The following is a 24,642-nucleotide window of genomic DNA, read 5'->3' on the forward strand; positions in this document are numbered from 1 at the left end:
CTCTCCGTGGCTACCAGCCTGAACCGGCCAAATCGCCTAGCTCAGCGCCGCTATCCAACCCAGCAGTGACGAGAAGGACCACCCATCCCAGGCTGGTCTCCCTGAAGCACAACTTTTATGTTGTTCTCGTTTCTTAATCTCCCAGCCCCTCTGCCACATCAGGGCCCCCAAGAGGGTTGTGCTAGCCTGTTGCCTCCGTGGGGCATAGAGAACGCAAGGGGACAGGGTCTCCCAGGACATAGCTCAGTTCAGTGTCTTAAGATTAGCTTCAGAACGATGGTGCAGATGGCTTCATCGGATGGAAAAACTGGGCATAACAGCAGACTGGAGGTGAGCAGAATGCTGTGGCAGCAGCACTTAGAATGTGGCTTGAGATCCTCGGGAGATTCAGGGCCTAAGAATCCCACTGCTGGAATCAGTGGTGACACCGCTGGGCTCAGCAGTAGGAAATGATGGGGGAGAGGCACTCAGGGCAGTATTCTAGACTAACTTGCGCAGGCTCCGGACGCGCAGGCTCAGCGGCCACGGCTCACGGGCCCAGCCGCTCCGCGGCATGTGGGATCTTCCCGGACCGGGGCACGAACCCGTGTCCCCTGCATCGGCAGGCGGACTCTCAACCACTGCGCCACCAGGGAAGCCCTAGACTAACTTTGACTTCTTCCTCAGCCTTAGTTACAGACCAATTCATGGCTGTAGTTAGCAAAAGGGTTTTGAATCTCGGAAACTTTATCATTGTTTCCTGTCATCATTCCCTCTTGGGTGACATTTTGGCAGTTTCCCTCTTGGTTTTAGTTTTGTGCACATTTTTTATGTGGTTCAGATTAATTATATTTCTCTCACTTTCTTAGCTGGTCCTATTTTTCCACATTCTGGCATCTGGCTATCAAGTTAGATTGCTGTAGGCATCATATTGTCATGGTAACTACTGAACCTAATGATGCAGATGGATGGAACATCAGTGTAATAAAGGATGGAAAATGTTCCCTAAAAATTCACTCCTTCCGTAAGAGAGGAGGAATGAGTGCCTGAGTTTGTTAATACCTCCCTTCCTCCCTTGGGCCTTTGCAAATGGATGTTCGGAGGGTCAGAGGAGCCGGAGGGAGGAGGGGGACATCTTGGAAATTTCCATTTCTCCTTTCAAACCCACAATAGGAGTAACTCTTGCTGTTTGTCAGATTTGTTGAAAATTGTTCCTCACAAAGAACATTCTTTGTATGCGTAATTGTACATACAGGTTTTGTACTTTAACGTAATATGGTTCTGATGTTGATAGCGATTAAACCAGATAATTTTATAGCAGATGCTTGTCTCCGGCTGGTTTTTGCAGAGGGAGAGAGCACACTAAGTGGTCTCTTCCCTGAAGTCTTTCTAATAATGGTTTCATTGTGTGATAGGTGCGAACAGCTGGTAAAAGCCCTTTGTTAATGAAGAATCTAGGGAATGATCCTCTTAACTTCTAAGTCTACCGCTCTTTTTTCAGTTAAAAAAATATGGACAAAAGCTCCTCTGATGCAAATTGGTTACTCTGTTAACTAAATATTGCATATTCTGTTCTCTAAAAAGTTTATTCATCTCTCAGATTAAATTGGGAAATGTGTGCACCAGTGTTTTGCATCTAGAAGGCCCTCAGTAAGTGCTGTTCCCTTTTTCCCTAAAAAAGACTGCAGCCCCTTCAGTTTGATATGCTGACACCCAGTGGCGGTACCATATCAGTAGTTTGTGAGTTTCATAGGCACCAAATTGTTTATTCTTGAATCCTGGCTCATCCACAGTTCATCTCGTAGTCTTGGACAGGGTTACCTAACTGTCCTGTGCTTCAGTTCCCTCATCTGTAAAATGAGGATGATAACTACACTAGTACCTACCATATAGGGACAGTGCAAGAATTAAAGGAGTCAAGCTCTTAAAAAAGTACTTAGTACATGCTAAGCATTTTATGTGTGTGTTTTAAAAAATTTATTAGTATATAATCTAATAAGTAAAATTGCCTTATCTTGTTGCCTGTGATATTAAACTGTGGATTTTTCATTCTTTTTTTTTAAATTATATTTTTGAAGTATAGTTGATTAATTCCTATTGCACAGCAAAGTGATTCAGTTATACATATATGCATTCTTTTTTAATATTCTCTTCCATTATGGTTTATCACAGGCTATTGAATATAGTTCCCTGTGCTATACAGTAGGACCTTGTTGTTTATCCATTCTGTATATAATAGTTTGCATCTGCTAATCCCAAATTCCCAACCCATGCCTCCCCCACTCCCCCTCCGCCTTGGCAACCACAAGTCTGTTTTCTGTGTCTGCGAGTCTGTTTCTGTTTCGTAAATAAGTTCATTTGCGTCATATTTTAGATTCCACATATACGTGATATATGGTATTTGTCTTTCTCTTTCTGAATTATTTCACATAGTATGGTAACCTCTAGGCCCATCCATGTTGCTGCAAATGGCATTATTTCATTCTTTTTTATGGCTGAGTAGTATTCCATTGTATATATGTACCACATCTTCTTTATCCGTTCATCTGTTGATGGACATGTAGGTTGCTTCTATGTCTTGACTATTGTAAATAGTGCTGCTCTGAATATTGGGGTGCATTTATCTTTTCAAATTATGGTTTTCTCTGGATATATGCCCAGGAGTAGGATTGCAGGAATCACAACTCTATTTTTAGTTTTTTGAGGAACCCCCATGCTGTTCTCCATAGCGGCTGTACCAATTTACATTCTCACCAACAGTGTAGCAGGGTTCCTTTTTCTCCACACCCTCTCCAGCATTTGTTATTTGTAGACATTTTAATGTTGAGCATTCTGACCAGTGTGAGGTGGTACCTCATTGTAGTTTTGATTTGCATTTCTCTAATAATTAGCGATGTTGAGCATCTTTTCATGTGCCTGTTGGCCATTTGTATGAGATTTTTCTTTCTTGATACAGGTGTGTAATGGGAAGAATAATTTAAAATTACTTCTCAATAGGTGTTCTTATGACTAAGCCAGTTTCTCTCCCTGAATCCCACCTGCCACCAATGTTAGGTCGTGTGGCTTAGTGCCCCCAGGAACAATGACATAGGGGAAGTCCTACCCCATAAAAAGAAGCACTTTAGAGGAGGAGAGTGAGGACCAAAGAGGAAGGTAAAGACATCGGATGCCTGTGTCCTCACTTCTGCCTCCTGTTGGGATTATTCATGGAAAACGAGTGACTACAGTGTCAACAAAGCAGGTACTGAGATTAGTTACTTCCCAGGCACAGGAAGTAATATGTGCAGCAGTGGACACATTTTATGAGGGGAAAATCAGGGGGTTTTATGCACTTGAAAGGGAGGAGGCCATGGTACTTATGCTAATTCATGATTGGAAGCTTGTACTCTGGCAAAGTCAGAATGCATCCATTAACGTGGAGCATGGTTGGTTAAAACAAGTCGTGTCGTTCATTTCCTGAGGGCTCAGGAAAGAGCCCTCAGTTGGGCCTAGTAAGGGTATGATGAACTGGGGTCTCTCAGAGTTCTTAGTTGTTTATCAGCTTTTTTTAGTGGTCGTGATGGTGGTGAGTTTGCTAAAGGTCATGACTGTTGTAGAGCTTTAGGGGTTAAAACCAGTTGTGGTGAAACAAAGCAAATGCAGCTGTAAGAAGAAAATACTTTGTTCCTCCTTTACAAGGTGGAAGCTTGGGGAGTAGAACAGGTTGTGCTAGAAATATGCTGCTGGGAACAGGGAACCTGAGAGCACTGGGGCCTTTCCTCATCTATAGCTCCTGAGAGGCTGCAAGCCTCTGCAGGCCAAGGAGAAGCTGGCTTTGGCTTGGGAGCCATAGCATCTTGGCCTTGGGTTTGACCATGGTCTGAGGCAGAGCCTCCAGCTCCCTGCAGTCTGGTGTATGTGGACTCTTGCAGGCAATGATTGCACAGTGTCCCAAAAGGCCACAAGGGACCAGTTGTCCCCTGCAGATGCCAGGTCAGCGCCGGGCCAGAGCAGCTACCTGCAAGGCGTAAGGCTGACCGTGTCAGCCATAGGCCTTCTTTCCCATCACCATAGGCCATTTTAGGGAGAGGAGATAAACAGAATTCTCTCTCTTTTAAAAAAGGAATTACCCAAAGACACTGTTTAAAAGGGAAGAAACTGATATATAGTTAATTGGCAAGTTTGTTTTTGCCCCTACTCCTCAATGCGGTATGAGCTTGGAGGAAGAATAGTTATAGGAAATAAAGAAGCTACATTTTTCTTAAAAAACTGAGTGGTAATGTGCAAATTTGCGCTCCTGCTATATACATATAATTTAATATTTATATGGAAACACTTAAACCTAATGTTCAGTAATTTGGAAGAGAATAAACCGTTAAATTCCATGTAAGTGTCTTTATCACATATCACCATTCCTGCCTTCTGTCTAATCCCCTTATATGGCTATAAAACTGCAAACAAGCCTGCTTCCTCAGTCACCTATACATACTCCTCTTTCAGCCCTAACTCAAGCTTCAGGTTGCTCAGGATCAAAGTCTCTGCCAGCTTTTTTCTTTACCCTAGAAATCTCCTTTCTCTTTGGTTTCTTCCTCTGAGCAACCAAGAAGGGCAGGAGACTGCATCCACCTCTTCACTAAAATCAGAATATTTTCTTCCCACAGGAAATATGCAAAGCACTCTCGCACGTGAAAAGAATAATAGGTGTGTAATTTGGGTCTCTCCACTCACAGAGGTTTCTCTGACACTTCCCCCACCAAGAGAGTGGCATGGAAGTGCCTTTTCCCCTCTTGTTTTTGTCATCTTAAACTGGAGATTGCATATGGCATGGTCTGCACGTAATAGGGTATTAGGTACTTACCTGGGTTTGCCTCAAACATGGCCTCTCAATGAAGTACTTATACCAGGCACCATTCATTCAGATCCTTCAGAAATGGTCTCTTAATGAGATTTAAAGTTATTTTGAATAAGGATTTAGAGCATATTAAACTGTTTTCATTGCAATCTCACTAAGTAGAGGAATCTGCTTCCCATACTCTCTTCCTTTTTATATGTATCTCCAGGTAATGGTACTTTGCAGGAACAAGGTCAACAGCAGTGCAACTCAGACTTGACTGACCCATGCAAATGTTGTTATTTTAATGTGAGATGCTTTCCTGGTGTTTATCCAACTTAGAGCCGATTAAGCATCCCATTTTTAAAGAATCTCAAGAGAGAAGGATTCCATGGATTCCCCTGAGGTTTCAGGCTAGGGTTTCACACTCTCACACATTATTAGGAAGCTATTCCTAGTACTTTCCACCCAAATCACTCATGTGGCTCTTTACGACTCTCAGCTGGTCCTCAGCAGAGACGGAAAACAGCAGCTCCCCACCACCTGTGCCTGGAACTCTTCCAACGTTCTGTAAGCCCATTAAATCATGTCTCAGGTTGTGAAATGAAGGCTTACAAAATGGGGTTTTCTTGACTAAAGTTGGGGATTAAACCAGCTAAATGCTTGGAATCTTTTGGTAGCTATGGTGACCAGACATTGTGAATTGCAGTAACAATAGAAATATATTTATTGAGTACTTAAGTGATAGGGGCCGTGCGAGCGCGGATGTTAGAGCCAGACAGTTATCGCGAGACCCTGAGCGCAGCCGGCAGTCAGCCTCGCAGTGGTCCTCCAGGCAGAGGGTGCGGTGAGAGGCGGATCGCGTCATTCTCCCTCGGGCCCTCCAAGACCTCTGGCTTCGGGCCTGGCGGGTGAAATGGGAGGCCCGGGGACAGGCTGAGGGCTGTGTCCCGCAGAGCTCTAGAGCCCTCTCCACGGCCGCCCACTGGCCAGGCCCTGGCCTGGAAGCAACAGCGAACCTCTCCCACATCCCCACCTCTGTGACCTAATGGTGGCATCTCCATGGGTCACAGTCCGTGGAGGCTTCAGCAACTGGAATATATGGACACTGCCACTAAGGTAACAGCTTCAACCAGCTTCAGTCTCTCTGTTCAAGTTTCAAAAATTGGTCCAGCTGAGATCAGTTGTCTACCCCTAGGAGGTGGCTAGAGGTCAGGGCTAAGTTGCAAGGACATTGCACATTATTACTTTGGGTCCACCTCTGTGGTTGGCGCTATTCCCAAAGAGGGGCAATTGTGAGCTGGGAGTTAACCTGACTGGTATTTGCTACACGTATTCCTATTGATCCTAAACAAATGATTCTTTCCAGTTTAAATGAAAAGCCTGAGGGACTTCCCTGGTGGTCCAGTGGGTAAGACTCTGTGCTCCCAGTGCAGGGGGCCTGGGTTCAATCCCTGATCGGGGAACTAGATCCCTCATGCATGCCGCAGCTGAGTCCGCGTGCCACAACGAGGATCCTGCATGCCGCAACTAAGACCCAGCGCAGCCTAAATAAATACATAAATATTAAAAAAAAAAAAAAAGGAAGAAAAGCCTGAGGGCCAGCTGGGTCCTGGGAGCCTGGCTTCCTCAGTGATGATGGCTGGGCAGGGTCTGGCCCTGAGGGTGCCACCAGCTGAGATCTGCCTCCTCAGCCGGGGCTGGGCACTGATGGGAGGACCCAGACTGGGTGCTGGATGAATGCTCCCCGGGAGGGTAACCGGCCTGTGCAGGGACCCCTCCTCTTAGCCAGGCCTGGACCTTGGAGGGGGAGAGTTGAGCCTTGGGACCTTGTCCTTTCTTGTCAGAAAAAAGAATAATGTTTATTTTGGTGGAGGTTTACAGGAACATGGTGACCTGACCATGACCTGACCTCAAGAACAAAGAATCTGACACCAAGAAGTCTGCAACAACTAATCATGCCACTCTCACCTTTCCTATAAAGGGCTTGCTGAAAGCTTTTGGGGAGTTCAGGGTTTTTAATGCATGAGTCACCTGTCTCCTTGCATGGCCCTGTAATAAACCTTTCTCTGCTCCAAACTCTGACGTTTTGGTATTGTTTGGCCTCACTGTGCGTCCGGCACATGGACTTGCGTTTGATAACACTTACTTTGTGTCAGGTGCTGTGATATACATTCTATGAAGTATATAGTCGTCTTGCAACGCTTATAGATGAGGAATCTGAAAATTCAAGAGATAGATTAAACAGTTTGTGCAAGGTCACACAGCTCGTAAGGATGGAGCTGGGATTAGAATCCAGGTAGTCTGGTCTCAGAATCTCCGCTTTCAGCTACATTGTCCCTGGACGTATGTACATTTATTTATTCACTAATTCATCAAATATTAATTGAATGATGTGTCAGGCATTGCACAACTTTCTCAACAAGGTGGTCTTCACACTTAAAACACTCAAAGTCTAGTGAGGGAGACAGACAAATGAACACAGAAATTACTGCCTAATGTGAGAACTGTTGTACTTAAAAATATATTCAGAGAACTTAGTTACCATGATATCCTTCATAATGCAGGGATGTCATATATTTATATAATTTGCGGGCTAATATAGAATATGTTCAAATTATACCACATACTGCTGGTTACAATCAAGGTGAAGTTTGTTGCTAGTGGGTAGGAAAGCAAATTTAAACATTCGAACCAAAGTTTAAAGAGGCATTAAGCTGTGGAGGGTGAGCATGAAGCCTGAAGGAGAAAGGGTCATGGAGCATTGTGATGACAAGGGTCATGGAGCATTGTGATGACAAGGGCATGGAGCATTGTGATGACAAGGGGAATGGACCATTGTGATGACAGGGGTCATGGAGCATTGTGATGACAAGGGTCATAGAGCATTGTGATGACAAGGGGCATGGATCATTGTGACGACAAGGGTCATGGAGCATTGTGATGACAAGGGTCATGGAGCATTGTGATGACAAGGGTCATAGAGCATTGTGATGCCAAGGGGCATGGAGCATTTTGACGACAAGGGTCATGGAGCATTGTGACGACAAGGGTCATGGAGCATTGTGATGAAAAGGGCATGGAGCATTTTCATGACAAAAGTCATGGAGCATTGTGATGACAAGGGGCATGGAGCAGTGTGATGGCAGGGCTCATGGAGCATTGAGATGAGTAGTGTCATGGAGCATTGTGATGACAAGGGCATGGAGCACTGTGATGATAAGGGGAATGGAGCATTGTGATGACAAGGGTAATGGAGCTTTGGGATGACAAGCCTCATGGAGCATTGTGATGACAGGGGGCATGGAACATTGTGATGACATGGGGCGTGATGACATGGGGCATGGAGCAGTGTGACGACAGGGGTCCTGGAGCATTGAGATGAGAAATGTCATGGAGCATTGTGATGTCAAGGGCATGGAGCATTGGCATGACAAAAGTCATGGAGCATTGTGTTGCCAAGGTTAGGGAGCATTGTGATGAAAAGTGTCATGGAGCATTGTAATGACAAGGACATGGAGCACTGTGATGACAAGGGTAATGGAGCTTTGGGAAGACAAGCCTCATGGAGCATTGTGATGACAGGGGGCATGGAACATTGTGATGACATGGGGCATGGAGCAGTGTGACAACAGGGGTCCTGGAGCATTGAGATGAGAAATGTCATGGAGCATTGTGATGTCAAGGTTATGGAGTATTGTGATGACAAGTGACATGGAGCATTGTGATGACATGGGGCATGTAGCATTATTATGACAGGGGTCATGGAGCATTGAGATGAGAAGTGTCATGCAGCATTGTGATGACAAGGGGCATGTAGCATTGTGATGACAAGTGTTATGGAACATTTTGATGATACAGGGCATGGATCATTGTGATGACAGGGGTCATGGAGCATTGAGATGAGAAGGGTCATGGAGCATTGTTATGAGAAGGGCCATGGAGCATTGTGATGACAAGGGCATGGAGTATTGTGATGACAGGGGTCAGGGAGCACTGAGATGAGAAGTGTCATGCAGCATTGTGATGCCAAGGGGCATGTAGCATTGTGATGCAAAGGGGCAAGGAGCATGGTGATGACAAGGGGAATGGAGCATTGTGATGAAAAGGGCATGGAGCATTGTGATGACAAGCGTCATGGAACATTGTGATAACATGGGGCATGGGTCATTGTGATGAGAGAGGTCATGGAACGTTGTGATGAGACGGGTCATGGAGCATTGTGATGACAGGGGTCATGGAGCATTATGATGACAAACGTCATGGAGCATTGTGATGACAAGGGCATGGAGCATTGTGATGAAAAGGGTCATGGAGCATTCTGATGACAAACATCATGGAGCATTGTGATGACAAGGGTCATGGAGCATTGTGATGAAAAGGGCATGGAGCATTGTGATGACAAGGGGAATGGAGCATTGTGATGACAAGGGGAATGGAGCATTGTGGTGACAAGTGCATGGAGCATTGTGATGACAAGGGGAATGGAGTATTGTGATGAAAAGGGTAATGGAGCTTTGTGATGACAAGCATCAAGGAGCATTGTGATGACAAGTGCATGGAGCATTGGCATGACAAAAGTCAAGGAGAATTGTGATGCCAAGGGCAGGGAGCATTGTGATGAAAAGCGTCATGGAGCATTGTGATGACAAGGACATGGAGCATTGTGATGACAAGGGGAATGGAATATTGTGATGAAAAGGGTAATGGAGCTTTGTGATGACAAGGACATGGAGCATTGTGATGACAAGGGTCATGGAGCATTGAGATGAGAAGTGTCATGCAGCATTGTGATGACAAGGGGCATGTAGCATTGTGATGATAAGGGGCATGGATCTTTGTGATGACAAGGGGAATGGAGCATTGTGATGACAAGGGCATGGATCATTGTGATGACAAGGGTTGGATCATTGTGATGACAAGGGTTGGAGCATTGTGATGACAAGGGCATGGATCATTGTGATGACAAGGGTTGGATCATTGTGATTACAAGGGCATGGAGCATTGTAATGACAAGCGTCATGGAACATTGTGATGTCACGGAGCATGGAGCATTGAGATGAGAAGGGTTATGGAGCATTGTGATGACAAGGGCATGGAGCATTCTCATGACAAAAGTCAAGGAGCATTGTGATGCAAAGGGCAGCCAGCATTGTTATGACAAGGGTCATGGAGCATTGTGATGACAAGGACATCGAGCATGGTGATGACAAGGGTCATAGAGCATTGTGATGACAAGGGCATGGAGCATTGTGGTGATAAGTGCCATGGAGCACTGTGATGACAATGGCATGGAGCATTGTAATGAAGAACGTCATGGAGCAGTGTGATGACATGGGTTATGGAGCATTTTGATGACAAGTGACATGGAGCATTGTGATGACATGGGGCATGGAGCGTTGAATTTAGAAGTGTCATGTAGCATTGTGATGAAAAGGGGCATGTAGCATTGTGATGACAAGGGTATGGAGCACTGTGATTACAAGGGCATGGAGCATTGCGATGACAAGGGTCATGGAACATTGTGATGATACGGGGCATGGAGCATTGAGATGAGAAGGGTCATGGAGCATTGTGATGACAAGGGCATGGAGCATTCTCATGACCAAAGCCATGGTGCATTGTGATGCCAAGGACAGGGAGCATTGTTATGACAAGTGTCATGGAGCATTGTGATGACAAGGACATTGAGCATGGTGATGACAAGGCTTATGGAGCATTGTGATGATAAGGGCATGGAGCACTGTGATGATAAGGGCCATGGAGCATTGTGATGACGAGGTCATGGAACATTGTTATGAAAAAGGTCATGGAGTATTGTGATGGCAGGGGTTATGTAGCATTTTGATGACAAGTGTCATGGAGCATTGTGATGACAAGGGTTATGGAGCATTGTGATGTCAAGGGTCATGGAGCATTGTGATGACAAGGGTCATGGAGTATTGTGATGAAAAAGGCATGGAGTATTGTGTTGACATGGTTTATGGAGCATTGTGATGACAAGGGTCATGGAGCATTGTGATGAAAAGTACATGGAGCATTGTAATTAAAAAGGTCATGGAGCATTGTGATAACAGGTGTCATGGAGCATTGTGATGACAGGTGTCATGGAGCATTGTGATGACAGGTGTCATGGAGCATTGTGATGACAAGGGCATGGAGCATTGTGATGACAGGGGTTATGGAGTATTGTGATGACAAGTGACATGGAGCATTGTGATGACATGGGGCATGGAGCATTGTGATGACAAGTGTCATGGAGCTTTGTGATGACAAGCATCATGGAGCATTGTGATGACAAGGGTCATGGAGTATTGTGATGAAAAAGGCATGGAGTATTGTGTTGACATGGTTTATGAAGCATTGTGATGACAAGGGTCATGGAGCATTGTGATGACAAGGGTCATGGAGCATTGTGATGACAAGGGTATTGGAGCATTGTGATGAAAAGTACATGGAGCATTATAATTAAAAAGGTCATGGAGCATTGTGATAACAGGTGTCATGGAGCATTGTGATGACAGGTGTCATGGAGCATTGTGATGACAAGGGCATGGAGCATTGTGATGACAGGGGTTATGGAGTATTGTGATGACAAGTGACATGGAGCATTGTGATGACATGGGGCATGGATCATTGTGATGACAGGTGTCGTGGAGCATTGAGATGAGAAGGGTCATGGAGCATTGTGATGACAAGGGCCATGGAGCATTGTGATGACAAGGGCATGGATCATTGTGATGAAATAGTTCATGGAGCATTGTGATGAAAAGGGCATGGAACATTGTGATGACAAGGGTCATGGAGCATTTTGATGAAAAGGGCATGGAGCATTGTGATGACAGGGGTTATGGAGTATTGTAATGAAAAGTTACATGGAGCATTGTGATGACATGGGGCATGGAGCATTGTGATGACAGGGGTCATGGAGCATTGAGTTGAGATGGGTCATGGAGCATTGTGATGAGAAGGGCCATGGAGCATTGTGATGACAAGGGCATGGATTATTGTGATGATAAAAGTCATGGAGCATTGTGACACCAGGGGTCATGGAGCATTATGATGGCAAGGGCATGTAGCATTGTGATGACAAGGTTCATGAAGCATTATGATAAGGAGGGTCATGGAGCATTGTGATGACAAGGGTCATGGAGCGTTTTGATGAAAAGTGCATGGAGCATTGTGACGACAAGGGTCATGGAGCATTGTGATGACAAGGGTCATGGAGCATTGTGATGACAAGGGTCATGGAGCATTGTGATGAAAAGTACATGGAGCATTGTAATGAAAAAGGTCATGGAGCATTGTGATAACAGGTGTCGTGGACCATTGTGATGACAGGTGTCATGGAGCATTGTGATGACAAGGGCATGGAGCAGTGTGATGACAGGGGTCATGGAGCATTGAGAAGAGAAGGTTCATGGAGCATTGTGTTGACAGGGGGCATGGAGCATTGTGATGACATGGGGCATGGAGCAGTGTGATGACGGGGGTCATGGAGCATTGAGATGAGATATGTCATGGAGCATTGTGATGACAAGGGGCATGTAGCATTGTGATGACAAGGGGCATGTAGCATTGTGATGACAAGCGTCATGGAGCATTGTGATGACAAGCCTCATGGAGCATTGTGATGACAAGCATCATGGTGCATTGTGATGTCAAGGGCATGGAGCATTGGCATGACAAAAGTCATGGAGCATTGTGATGCCAAGGGTAGGGAGCCTTGTGATGAAAAGTGTCATGGAGCATTGTGATGACAAGGACATGGAGCATGGTGATGACAAGGGCATGGGGTATTGTGATGATAAGGGCCATGGAGCATTGTGATGACAAGGGCATGGAACATTGGCATGACAAAAGTCAAGGAGCATTGTGATGCCAAGGTCAGGGAGCATTGTGATGAAAAGAGTCATGGAGCATTGTGATGACAAGGACATCGAGCATGGTGATGACAAGGGTCATAGAGCATTGTGATGACAAGGGCATGGAGCACTGTGATGATAAGCGCCATGGAGCATTGTGATGACAAGGGCATGGGGCATTGTAATGAAAAAGGTCATGGAGCATTGTGATGACAGGGGTTATGGAGCATTGTGATGACAAGTGACATGGAGCATTGTGAGGACATGGGACATGGAGCATTGTGATGACAGGGGTCATGGAGCATTGAGATGAGAAGTGTCATGCAGCTTTGTGATGACAAGGGTAATGGAGCATTGTGATGACAAGGTCATGGATCATTGTGATGACACGGGTATGGATCATTGTGATTACAAGGGCATGGAGCATTGTAATGACAAGCGTCATGGAACATTGTGATGACATGGGGCATGGATCATTGTGATGACAGGGGTCATGGAGCATTGAGATGAGAAGGGTCATGGAGCATTGTGATGACAAGGGCACGGAGCATTCTCATGACAAAAGTCAAGGAGCATTGTGATGCAAAGGGCAACGAGCATTGTTATGACAAGGGTCATGGAGCATTGTGATGACAAGGACATTGAGCATGGTGATGACAAGGGTTATGGAGCATTGTGATGACAAGGGCATGGAGCATTGTGATGATAAGGGCCATGGAGCATTGTGATGACAAGGGCATGGAGCATTTTCATGACAAAAGTCATGGAGCATTGTGATGACAAGGACATGGAGCATGGTGATGACAAGGGTCATGGAGCATTATGATGATAAGGGCATGGAGCATTGTGATGACAGGGGTTATGGAGTATTGTGATGACAAGTGACATGAAGCATTGTGATGACATGGGGCATGGAGCTTGTGATGACAAGCATCATGGAACATTGTGATGACACGGGGCGTGGATCATTGTGATGACAGGGGTCATGGCGCATTGAGATGAGAAGGGTCATGGAGCACTGTGATGAGAACGGCCATGGAGCATTGTGATGACAAGGGCATGGATCATTGTGATGAAATAGTTCATGGAGCATTGTGATGAAAAGGGCATGGAACATTGTGATGACGAGGGTCATGGAGCATTGTGATGAAAAGGGCATGGAGCATTGTGATGACAGGGGTTATAGAGTATTGTGATGAAAAGTGACATGGAGCATTGTGATGACATGGGGCATGGAGCATTGTGATGACAGGGGTCATGGAGCATTGAGATGAGAAGGGTCATGGAGCATTGTGATGAGAAGAGCCATGGAGCATTGTGATAACAAGGGCATGGATTATTGTGATGAAAAAGGTCATGGAGCATTGTGACGCCAGAGGTCATGGAGCATTATGATGACAAGCGTCATGGAGCATTGTGATGATAAGGGTCATGGAGAATTTTGATGAAAAGTGCATGGAGCATTGTGATGACAAGTGTCATGGAGCATTGTGATGACAAGGAGAATGGAGAATTGTGATAACCAGGGGAATGGAGCATTGTGATGACAAGGGCATGGAGCATTGTGATGAAAAGGGTAATGGAGCATTTTGATGACAAGGGTAATGAAGCTTTGCGATGACAAGCGTTATGGAGCATTGTGATGACAAGGGCATGGAGCAGTGTGATGACAAGGGCATGGAGAAGTGTGATGACAGGGGTCATGGAGCATTGTGATGACAAGTGGAATGGAGAATTGTGATGACTAGGGGAATGGAGCATTGTGATGACAAGGGTCATGGAGCTTTGTGATGACAAGCGTTATGGAGCATTGTGATGACAAGGGCATGGAGCAGTGTGATGACAGGGGGCATGGAGCATTGAGAAGAGAAGTTTCATGGAGCATTGTGTTGACAGGGGGCATGGAGCATTGTGATGACATGGGGCATGGAGGAGTGTGATGACGGGAGTCATGGAGCATTGAGATGAGATATGTCATGGAGCATTGTGATGACAAGGGGCATGTAGCATTGTGATGACAATGGGCATGGAGCATTGTGATGACAAGCGTCATGGAGCATTGTGATGACAAGCGTCATGGAGCATTGTGATGACAAGGGTCATGTAGCATTGTTGTGACAAGGGTCATGGAGCTTTGTGATGACAAGCATCATGGCACATTGTGATGTCAAGGGCATGGAGCATTGGCATGACAAAAGTCATGGAGCATTGTGATGACAAGGACATGGAGCATGGTGATGACAAGGACATGGGGTATTGTGATGATAAGGGCCATGGAGCATTGTGATGACAAGGGCATGGAACATTGGCATGACAAAAGTCAAGGAGCATTGTGATGCCAAGGTCAGGGAGCATTGTGATGAAAAGCATCATGGAGCATTGTGATGACAAGGACATCGAGCATGGTGATGACAAGGGTCATAGAGCATTGTGATGACAAGGGCATGGAGCATTGTGGTGATAAGTGCCATGGAGCACTGTGATGACAATGGCATGGAGCATTGTAATGAAAAACGTCATGGAGCAGTGTGATGACACGGGTTATGGAGCATTGTGATGACAAGTGACATGGAGCATTGTGATGACATGGGGCATGGAGCATTGAATTTAGAAGTGTCATGTAGCATTGTGATGAAAAGGGGCATGTAGCATTGTGATGACAAGGGGCATGGAGCATTGTGATGACAAGGGTATGGAGCACTGTGATTACAAGGGCATGGAGCATTGTGATGACAAGGGTCATGGAACATTGTGATGATACGGGGCATGGATCATTGTGATGACAGGGGTCATGGAGCATTGAGATGAGAAGGGTCATGGAGCATTGTGATGACAAGGGCATGGAGCATTCTCATGACCAAAGTCATGGTGCATTGTGATGCCAAGGACAGGGAGCATTGTTACGACAAGTGTCATGGAGCATTGTGATGACATGGGGCATGGAGCATTGTGATGACAAGGGCATGGAGCAGTGTGATGACAGGGGTCATGGAGCATTGAGAAGAGAAGTTTCATGGAGCATTGTGTTGACAGGGGGCAGGGGGCATTGTGATGACATGGGGCATGGAGCAGTGTGATGACGGGGGTCATGGAGCATTGAGATGAGATATGTCATGGAGCATTGTGATGACAAGGGGAATGTAGCATTGTGATGACAAGGGTCATGTAGCATTGTTGTGACAAGGGTCATGGAGCTTTGTGATGACAAGCGTCATGGCGCATTGTGATGTCAAGGGCATGGAACATTGGCATGACAAAAGTCATGGAGCATTGTGATGCCAAGGGTAGGGAGCCTTGTGATGAAAAGTGTCATGGAGCATTGTGATGACAAGGACATGGAGCATGGTGATGACAAGGGCATGGGGTATTGTGATGATAAGGGCCATGGAGCATTGTGATGACAAAGGCATGGAGCATTGGCATGACAAAAGTCAAGGAGCATTGTGATGCCAGGGTCAGGGAGCATTGTGATGAAAAGCATCATGGAGCATTGTGATGACAAGGACATCGAGCATGGTGATGACAAGGGTCATAGAGCATTGTGATGACAAGGGCATGGAGCATTGTAATGAAAAAGGTCATGGAGCATTGTGATGACACGGGTTATGGAGCATTGTGATGACATGGGGCATGGAGCATTGAATTTAGAAGTGTCATGTAGCATTGTGATGAAAAGGGGCATGTAGCATTTTGATGACAAGGGGCATGTAGCATTGTGATGACAAGGGGCATGGAGCATTGTGATGACAAGGGCATGGAGCATTCTCATGACCAAAGTCATGGTGCATTGTGATGCCAAGGACAGGGAGCATTGTTATGACAAGCGTCATGGAGCATTGTTATGACAAGGACATTGAGCATGGTGATGACAAGGGTTATGGAGCATTGTGATGATAAGGGCATGGAGCATTGTGATGATAAGGGCCATGGAGCATTGTGATGACAAGGGCATGGAGCATTGTTATGAAAAAGGTCATGGAGCATTGTGATAACAGGGGTTATGTAGCATTGTGATGACAAGTGTCATGGAGCATTGTGATGACATGGGGCATGGAGCAGTGTGATGACAGGGGTCATGGAGCATTGAGATGAGAAGTGTCATGGAGCATTGTGATGACAAGTGGCATGTAGCATTGTGATGAGAAGGGGCATGGTGCATTGTGATGACAAGGGTTATGGAGCATTGTGATCACAAGTGTCCTGGAGCATTGTTATGAAAAGTTCATGGAGCATTGTGATGACAAGTGTCAGGGAGCTTTGTGATGACAAGCGTCATGGAGCATTGTGATGTCAAGTGTCATGGAGCATTGTGATGACAAGGGTCATGGAGTATTGTGATGACAAGGGTCATGGAGTATTGTGTTGACATGGTTTATGGAGCATTGTGATGACAAGGGTCATGGAGCATTGTGATGACAAGGGTCATGGAGCATTGTGATGACAAGGGTCATGGAGCATTGTGATGAAAAGTACATGGAGCATTGTAATGAAAAAGGTCATGGAGCATTGTAATGAAAAAGGTCATGGAGCATTGTGATAACAGGTGTCATGGAGCATTGTGATGACAGGTGTCATGGAGCATTGTGATGACAAGGGCATGGAGCATTGTGATGACAGGGGTTATGGCATATTGTGACGACAAGTGACATGGAGCATTGTGATGACATGGGGCATGGAGCATTGTGATGACAAGGGCATGGAGCTTGTGATGACAAGCATCATGGAAGATTGTGATGACACGGGGCATGGATCATTTTGATGACAGGGGTCATGGAGCATTGAGATGAGAAGGGTCATGGAGCATTGTGATGACAAGGGCCATGGAGCATTGTGATGACAAGGGCATGGATCATTGTGATGAAGTAGTTCATGGAGCATTGTGATGAAAAGGGCATGGAACATTGTGATGACGAGGGTCATGGAGCATTTTGATGAAAAGGGCATGGAGCAGTGTGATGACAGGGGTTATGGAGTATTGTGATGAAAAGTGACATGGAGCATTGTGATGACAGGGGTCATGGAGCATTGAGATGAGAAGGGTCATTGAGCATTGTGATGAGAAGGGCCATGGAGCATTGTGATGACAAGGGCATGGATTATTGTGATGATAAAGTTCATGGAGCATTGTGACGCCAGGGGTCATGGAGCATTATGATAACAAGGGCATGTAGCATTGTGATGACAAGGTTCATGAAGCATTATGATGAGAAGGGTCATGGAGCATTGTGATGACAAGGGTCATGGAGCATTGTGATGACAAGTGGAATGGAGACTTGTGATGACTAGGGGAATGGAGCATTGTGATGACAAGGGTAATGAAGCTTTGTGATGACAAGCGTTATGGAGCATTGTGATGACAAGGGCATGGAGCAGTGTGATGACAGGGGCCATGGAGCATTGAGAAGAGAAGTTTCATGGAGCATTGTGTTGACAGGGGGCATGGAGCATTGTGATGACATGGGGCATGGAGCAGTGTGATGACGGGGGTCATGGAGCATTGAGATGAGATATGTCATGGAGCATTGTGATGACAAGGGGCATGTGGCATTGTGATGACAAGGGGCATGTAGCATTGTGATGACAAGGGGCATGTAGCATTGTGATGACAAGCGTCATGGAACTTTGTGTGACAAGCGTCATGGCGCATTGTGATGTCAAGGGCATGGAGCATTGGCATGACAAAAGTCATGGAGCATTGTGATGCCAAGGGTAGGGAGCCTTGTGATGAAAAGTGTCATGGAGCATTGTGATGACAAGGACATGGAGCATGGTGATGACAAGGGCATGGGGTATTGTGATGATAAGGGCCATGGAGCATTGTGATGACAAGGGCATGGATCATGGTGATGACAAGGGTCGTGGAGCATTGTGATGACAAGGGCATGGAGCATTGTGATGATAAGCGCCATGGAGCATTGTGATGATAAGGGCATGGTGCCTTGTTTTGAAAAGGATAATGGAGCATTGTGATGACAGGGGTTATGGAGCATTCTGATCAAAAGGGTCATGGAGCATTGCGATGAAAAAGAGGTGGAGCATTGTGATGAAAAGGGCATGGAGCATTGTGATGACAAGGGTCATGGAGCATTGTGATGACAAGGGTCATGGAGCATTGTGATGAAAAGTGCATGGAGCATTGTGATGACAAGGGTCATGGAGCATTGTGATGACAAGGGTCATGGAGCATTGTGATGACAAGGGTCATGGAGCATTGTGATGAAAAGTGCATGGAGCATTGTGATGACAAGGGTCATGGAGCATTGTGATGACAAGGGTCATGGAGCATTGTGATGAAAAGCGTCATGGAGCATTGTGATGACAAGGGTCATGGAGCAATGTGATGAAAAGTGCATGGAGCATTGTGATGACAAGTGTCATGGACCATCATGATGACAAGGGTTGTGGAGCATCGTGATGACAAGGGTCATGGAGCATTGTTTTGACAAGGGTCATGGAGCATTGTTTTGAGAAGGGTCATGGAGCATTGTGATGACAAGGGTCATGGAGCATTGTTTTGACAAGGGTCATGGAGCATTGTTTTGACAAGGGTCATGGAGCATTGTGATGACAAGGGTCATGGAGCATTGTGATGAAAAAGTCATGGAGCATTGTGATGATGAGGGTCATGGAGCATTGTGATTACACGTGTCATGGAGCATTGTGATGACAAGTGTCGTGGAGCACTGTGATGAAAAGTGCATGGAGAATTGTGATGACAAGCGTCATGGAGCATTGTGATGACAAGGGCATGGAGCATGGTGTTGACAAGGGTCATGGAGCATTGTGATGACAAGGGCATGGAGCATTTTGATGACAAGTGTCATGGAGAAGTGTGATGACAAGTGTCATGGCTTATTGTGATGACAAGGATTATGGAGCATTGTGATGAGAAGCGTCATGGAGCATTGTGATGACAAGGGCATGGAGCATTTTCATGAGAAAAGTCATGGAGCATTGTGATGACAAGGACATTGAGCATGGTGATGACAAGTGTCCTGGAGCATTGTGATGAAAAGTGCATGGAGCATTGTGATGGCAAGTGACATGGAGCATTGTGATGATATGAGGCATGGAGCATTGTGATGACAGGGGTCATGGAGCATTGAGATGAGAAGTGTCATGTAGCATTGTGATGACAAGGGGCATGTAGCATTGTGATGACAAGGGGCATGGAGCATTGTGGTGACAAGGGGAATGGAGCATTGTGATGACAAGGGCATGGATCATTGTGATGACACGGGGCATGGATCATTGTTATGACAGGGGTCATGGAGCATTGAGATGAGAAGGGCCATGGAGCATTGTGATGACAAGGGCATGGATCATTGTCATGAAAAAGGTCATGGAGCATTGTGATGACCGAGGTCATGGAGCATTATGATGACAAGCGTCATGGAGCATTGTGATGACAAGTGATGGAACATTGTGATGACAAGGGTCATGGAACATTGTGATGACATGGGGCATGGAGAATTTTGATGGCAAGGGCATGGAGCATTGTGATGACCAGGGGCACGGAGCATTGTGATGACAAGGGGAATGGAGCATTGTGATGACAACGTCATGGACAATTGTCACAAGGGTCATGGAGAAATGTGATGACAGAGACATGGAGCATTGTGTTACATGGAGCATGGAGCATTGTGATGACAAGGGCATATTGCATTGTGATGACAGGGAATGGAGCATTATGATTCCAGGCATCAGGGAGCATAGTGATTACAAGGGCATTGAGCAATGTGATGTCCGGGGTCATGGAGCATTGAGATGCCAATGACATGGAGCATTGTGATGCCAAGGGTCATGGAGGATTGTGATGACAGGGGTCATGGAGCATTGTGATGCCAAGGGTCATGGAGGATTGTGATGACAGGGGTCATGGAGCATTTTGATGACAAATGCATGGAGCGTTGTGATAACAAGTGTCATTGAGCATTGTGATGACAAGGGCATGGAACTTTTTGGTAACAAGGGCATGGAGCATTGTCATGATAAAGGCATGGAACATTGTGATGACAGCGGTCATGGAGAATTGTGATGATAAGGGGCCTGGAGCTTTGTGATGACAAGGGGAATGGAGCATTGTGATGACAAGGGCATGGAGCATTTTGATGACAAGGGGAATGGAGAATTGTGATGACAAGGGCATGGAGCATTGTGATGACAAGGGCATGGAGCATTGTGATGACAAGGGCATGGAGCATTGTAATGACAAGCGTCATGGAACATTGTGATGACATGGGGCATGGAGCATTGTGATGAGAAGGGCATGGAGCCTTGTGATGACAAGAGCATGTAGCACTGTGATGACAAGTGTCATGGAACATTGTGATCAGAAGGGGCCTGAAGCATTGTGATGACAATGTCATGGATCATTGTGATGACAAGGGGTGTGGAGCATTGTGATGACAGTGGTCATGGAGCATTGTGATGACAAGGGTCATGCAGCATTTTGATGACAAGTGTGTGAAGCATTGTGATGACAAAGACATGGAGCATTGTGATGACAAGGGCATGGAGCATTTTGGTGAAAATTGCATGGAGCCGTGGCCTTGGAAAAGAGAATGATCTGATTTACATATGCCAGCCTGCCATCACAGAGTCCCTGCTTTCTCCTTCTGCCTTGTCCAAGATCCTGAGGCAGAAAAAGTTTGAATATTGCAGTGGAACTCTCTGAGGGAAGGCTACAAGGTGAGGAGTGCGTGTGAATTATGTGGGTTTGCACATACATGTACGCCATCCCATGAGGACCCATTCTCAATGGGTCTCTTTTCAGCTTTCCCTTTTCTAGACCTTTATTTCCTCTTTTTCCCAGTTACTTTTTATCTGGAAGACAGCCTCTCCATTAAGCTGGTATTGTGGGTGATAGTGTGTAGCTCTCCATGGAGTCCCATTTACCAGAATAGGGTATGACATATCGTAGGTCAATAAATCTGAACTTTTGGCTAGAAAATTTTAGCCAGGTATTATGTTCCATCAGTCTCGGTTCTTAGAAATCAGTGGCCTGGACTTTTAAAACATGTCTCTGAGTTCTAAGAGCCAATGTAAAGGATGATCACTGACTGTTTCTTTTTCACTGTCCTTGTGTTCTACAATCATGATTTGACATCACGAGGAGACCTCTTTGTCCTGGAGGAGAAATAATTTGAGTTTTGGGCTATTAGATTTTATTTCTACTTCTCTGAGTATTTGGATGAATTACCCATGAATTGAGAACAAATCAGAGCCTTACACTCATGACTTCTTTATGTAATTTTTCAGTGTCTTCTCCTTGAAGACAACAACAAACTGACCCCCAGCCTCACAGATGGTGTTAGTCATCCTGATAATGCACCTCAGTTAACATCTCAAGTCGGGATCCAGTTGCACTTGCTTTGTGCGACAGGTATTCGAACGACAAGCTGCAGATACATTGACATTTGCTAAATCTAATTAGTTTTAAAATGAACTGGAGTGGCTTGCAATTTGAAGGTAATTTATGTTAAGCCCCTAAAATTAAAGAAATGATTTTCAAAGAAAACAATCACCCCAAATGTATCTCTTACTTTGTAGAGGCTGTCTTTGCAGTCTCAGGGAAGGCACTGTAGCAAGAGCGAGAAGACTTCCACTTCTAGGCTCACATCTCCCACGAGCTAAACTGGTGACTTTAAGTAAGTTAATTGAATTTCTCTGTGTCCCCAAACTTCTCAGCTAAAAACTTGGATTTGCTTATTCAACAAATGAATTAGGACCTCCCATGATAGACAGGTGAAAATAAGGACTAGCTCTCAAAGAGCTCACAGATGAGATGGGAGACCAGGTGACCAAGTGTATTCCAAGATAGCTGTTGGTCCAAGGAGCTAGTGATGTGCTCCAGAGGCCCCTGATGCTGCCTACCAGGGAAGGAGGTGATTGGAAATTTCTGGAGGAGGTAAATTTATGGATGAAAAGACCATGGACCGGACAGGTTAGTCAATTTTCCTAAATCCCCTTAATTAAAGTTTTGGCTTCCAGGCTGATGGTCTTTTCCTTTGAATATGAGAACATAATTTAAAATGTAAAGCTTTTTTACTATTATGTTGAGAGTGTGTCTGTAGTAATAAAAACATCAATAATAATAACTAAGATTTTGTGCTAGGCATTGTTCCCAGAGTTTACATGTGTTTAGTCATTAAACTCTCTTCACATACAATGAAGTAGGTATTTTGAAGAAATTAAGCACAGAGTTCAAATAACTTGCATAGCATTGCACAGCTAATGATGGAACCGGGAAAGCATCGTGCTTGGTGCTTCACATATGTTGTCTTCTTTAATCCTTAAAATAACTCAAACAGGTAGCTTTATTAGCCTCACTTCACAGATGAGAAAATGAAGGCACAGAGAGTTTAAGTAACTTTCCCAAGATCACACAGTAATTAGGGGAGCTGGGATTTGAACCTAAGCAGTCTGGCCCCAGAACCTAGACCGTTACCTTCTGTTCCCTTAGTTTAAAGCAGTTGAATCTGTTCTGCAAACCCAAGCAAGACCACTGAAACTTATTTCCAGTTTGACACTGCCATTTCAGCTAAGGTGAATCTCTGCTCCTCTGCTTCTCTGCTCCTCTGTAACTGAGGAATATTACTTATTATCTTAAGTGTTTATGCATATGTCTATTTTTTCCATTAGACTTGTGACTTCTCAGGGACAGGGGTGATACAACTTACTCATCTTTATATTTCCAGCACCTTGTACAGTGTCTTATGCCTAATAAGGGCTCAGTACTCAAAACAGACCTGAATGAATAATTTCCCATCATGAGAACTTGAAAACTGTTTGCAAGAAAATATCCACAAATTATTTTTGGCCTAGAGATTGCCATGTGGGGTCATCCTATGGTTTGATCCATCTCTGCATCTTTAGAATTTGAGACAGGTCTTGGTATACAGAAAACATTTTTTAAAAAATCCACGAATGCATGAATGGCTTAGTAAGGGAGGCAAGAGGTGCAAATGAGAATCATTGCAGCTTTTGGGAAACTGTCCATGGGAGAGGTGATAGCAATCTCTGGGAGAGGGAGCCCAGGATCCTTGCAGAGACCCCCAGCAGGCAGCCTTCGTGGCAGCTGATGGAAGGGAGGCACCCGCTTGAAGTCAAGGCCAGTGATATTCTGCACTGACAGCTCCTCATTTGACCCTCGGGGGTGCTTATTTCTGGCAGAAGCATTTCTTGGTTTTAGAAGGTACTTCACCCCTTTACAACCTGTGTAATTGCTATTGCAATGCTTTGCCCTTGTAGTGTCTTAATTATGTCAAATTTTATACCAAGGGCTTTAACTTAACGCTGCATTTGCAATTCTAAGACCCCCTACTCTTGGCACTGCCAGGAAACACATTTTCTAGATGTGGGACACGCTGACCCAGAGCTTGTTTTTGCATTCTTCCACAAGGAGGGGTGGGGTGGGGACAGGATCCGGGGAGCCAGGCAAAAGGAGACGTGTGTCAGGAGAATAATCTCAATGCTTCTAGAAAGAAAAACCCATCTCTAAGTTACCCTGCTCCAAGCGCTGCTTGGATGGAGATTGCTTGGATAATTGCAGGATCGGAGGCTGTTCGCGTTTAGTTAAATTATATACTTTTGCTCTCTGTGGGTTTTACAAAAAAGCCACCTTTTTATTATCTGCCTTTCATCAAGCAGAACATGCCCCTGGAGTCACCTTTCCTCTCCCCACCATGCCACCCCAATAACGAGAAGGAAGCCATCTGCCAAGAAAACAAACACAATATAAAAATTACACAAATACATAATCCCCAACCCAGAAGGGAAGGAGCAGCTGCCACCTGGTACCAAGCAGAAAACAGTTTAATATTTATCCAGAATAGAAGGTCCCCCAACAGGCCGTAATTCCTCTGTGGGGTGGGGCGGCTGAGGGGAGGTCAGGGATGGGAGTCACCTCCAGGGTTTGGGTCTAAATAGGGACATAATGGGAATCAATTCAGCGAGCTCAGTGTTGCTGTCTCCCGTCACGGGGTG

At 45.4% G+C, this 24,642-nt stretch overlaps 1 protein-coding gene across 1 annotated transcript in view; it reads left to right on the forward strand.

Moving 5' to 3' along the window:
* The window catches only part of LOC111165700 (protein transport protein Sec16B-like), a 142,307-nt gene that overhangs the window by 13,002 nt on the left and 104,663 nt on the right, over window positions 1-24,642 (forward strand). The window contains exon 12 of the mRNA XM_089910749.1: window positions 1-24,642. This exon is cut by the window's right edge and continues 11,876 nt beyond it. Within this exon, the coding sequence (XP_089766875.1) occupies window positions 1-69 (69 nt within the window). The 3' untranslated portion in view covers window positions 70-24,642.

The sequence above is a fragment of the Delphinapterus leucas genome, chromosome 1 (assembly GCF_059928025.1).
Source record: "Delphinapterus leucas isolate spDelLeu-1000000601 "Yukka" chromosome 1, BTC_Dleu_Yukka2, whole genome shotgun sequence".
Lineage (NCBI taxonomy): Eukaryota > Metazoa > Chordata > Mammalia > Artiodactyla > Monodontidae > Delphinapterus > Delphinapterus leucas.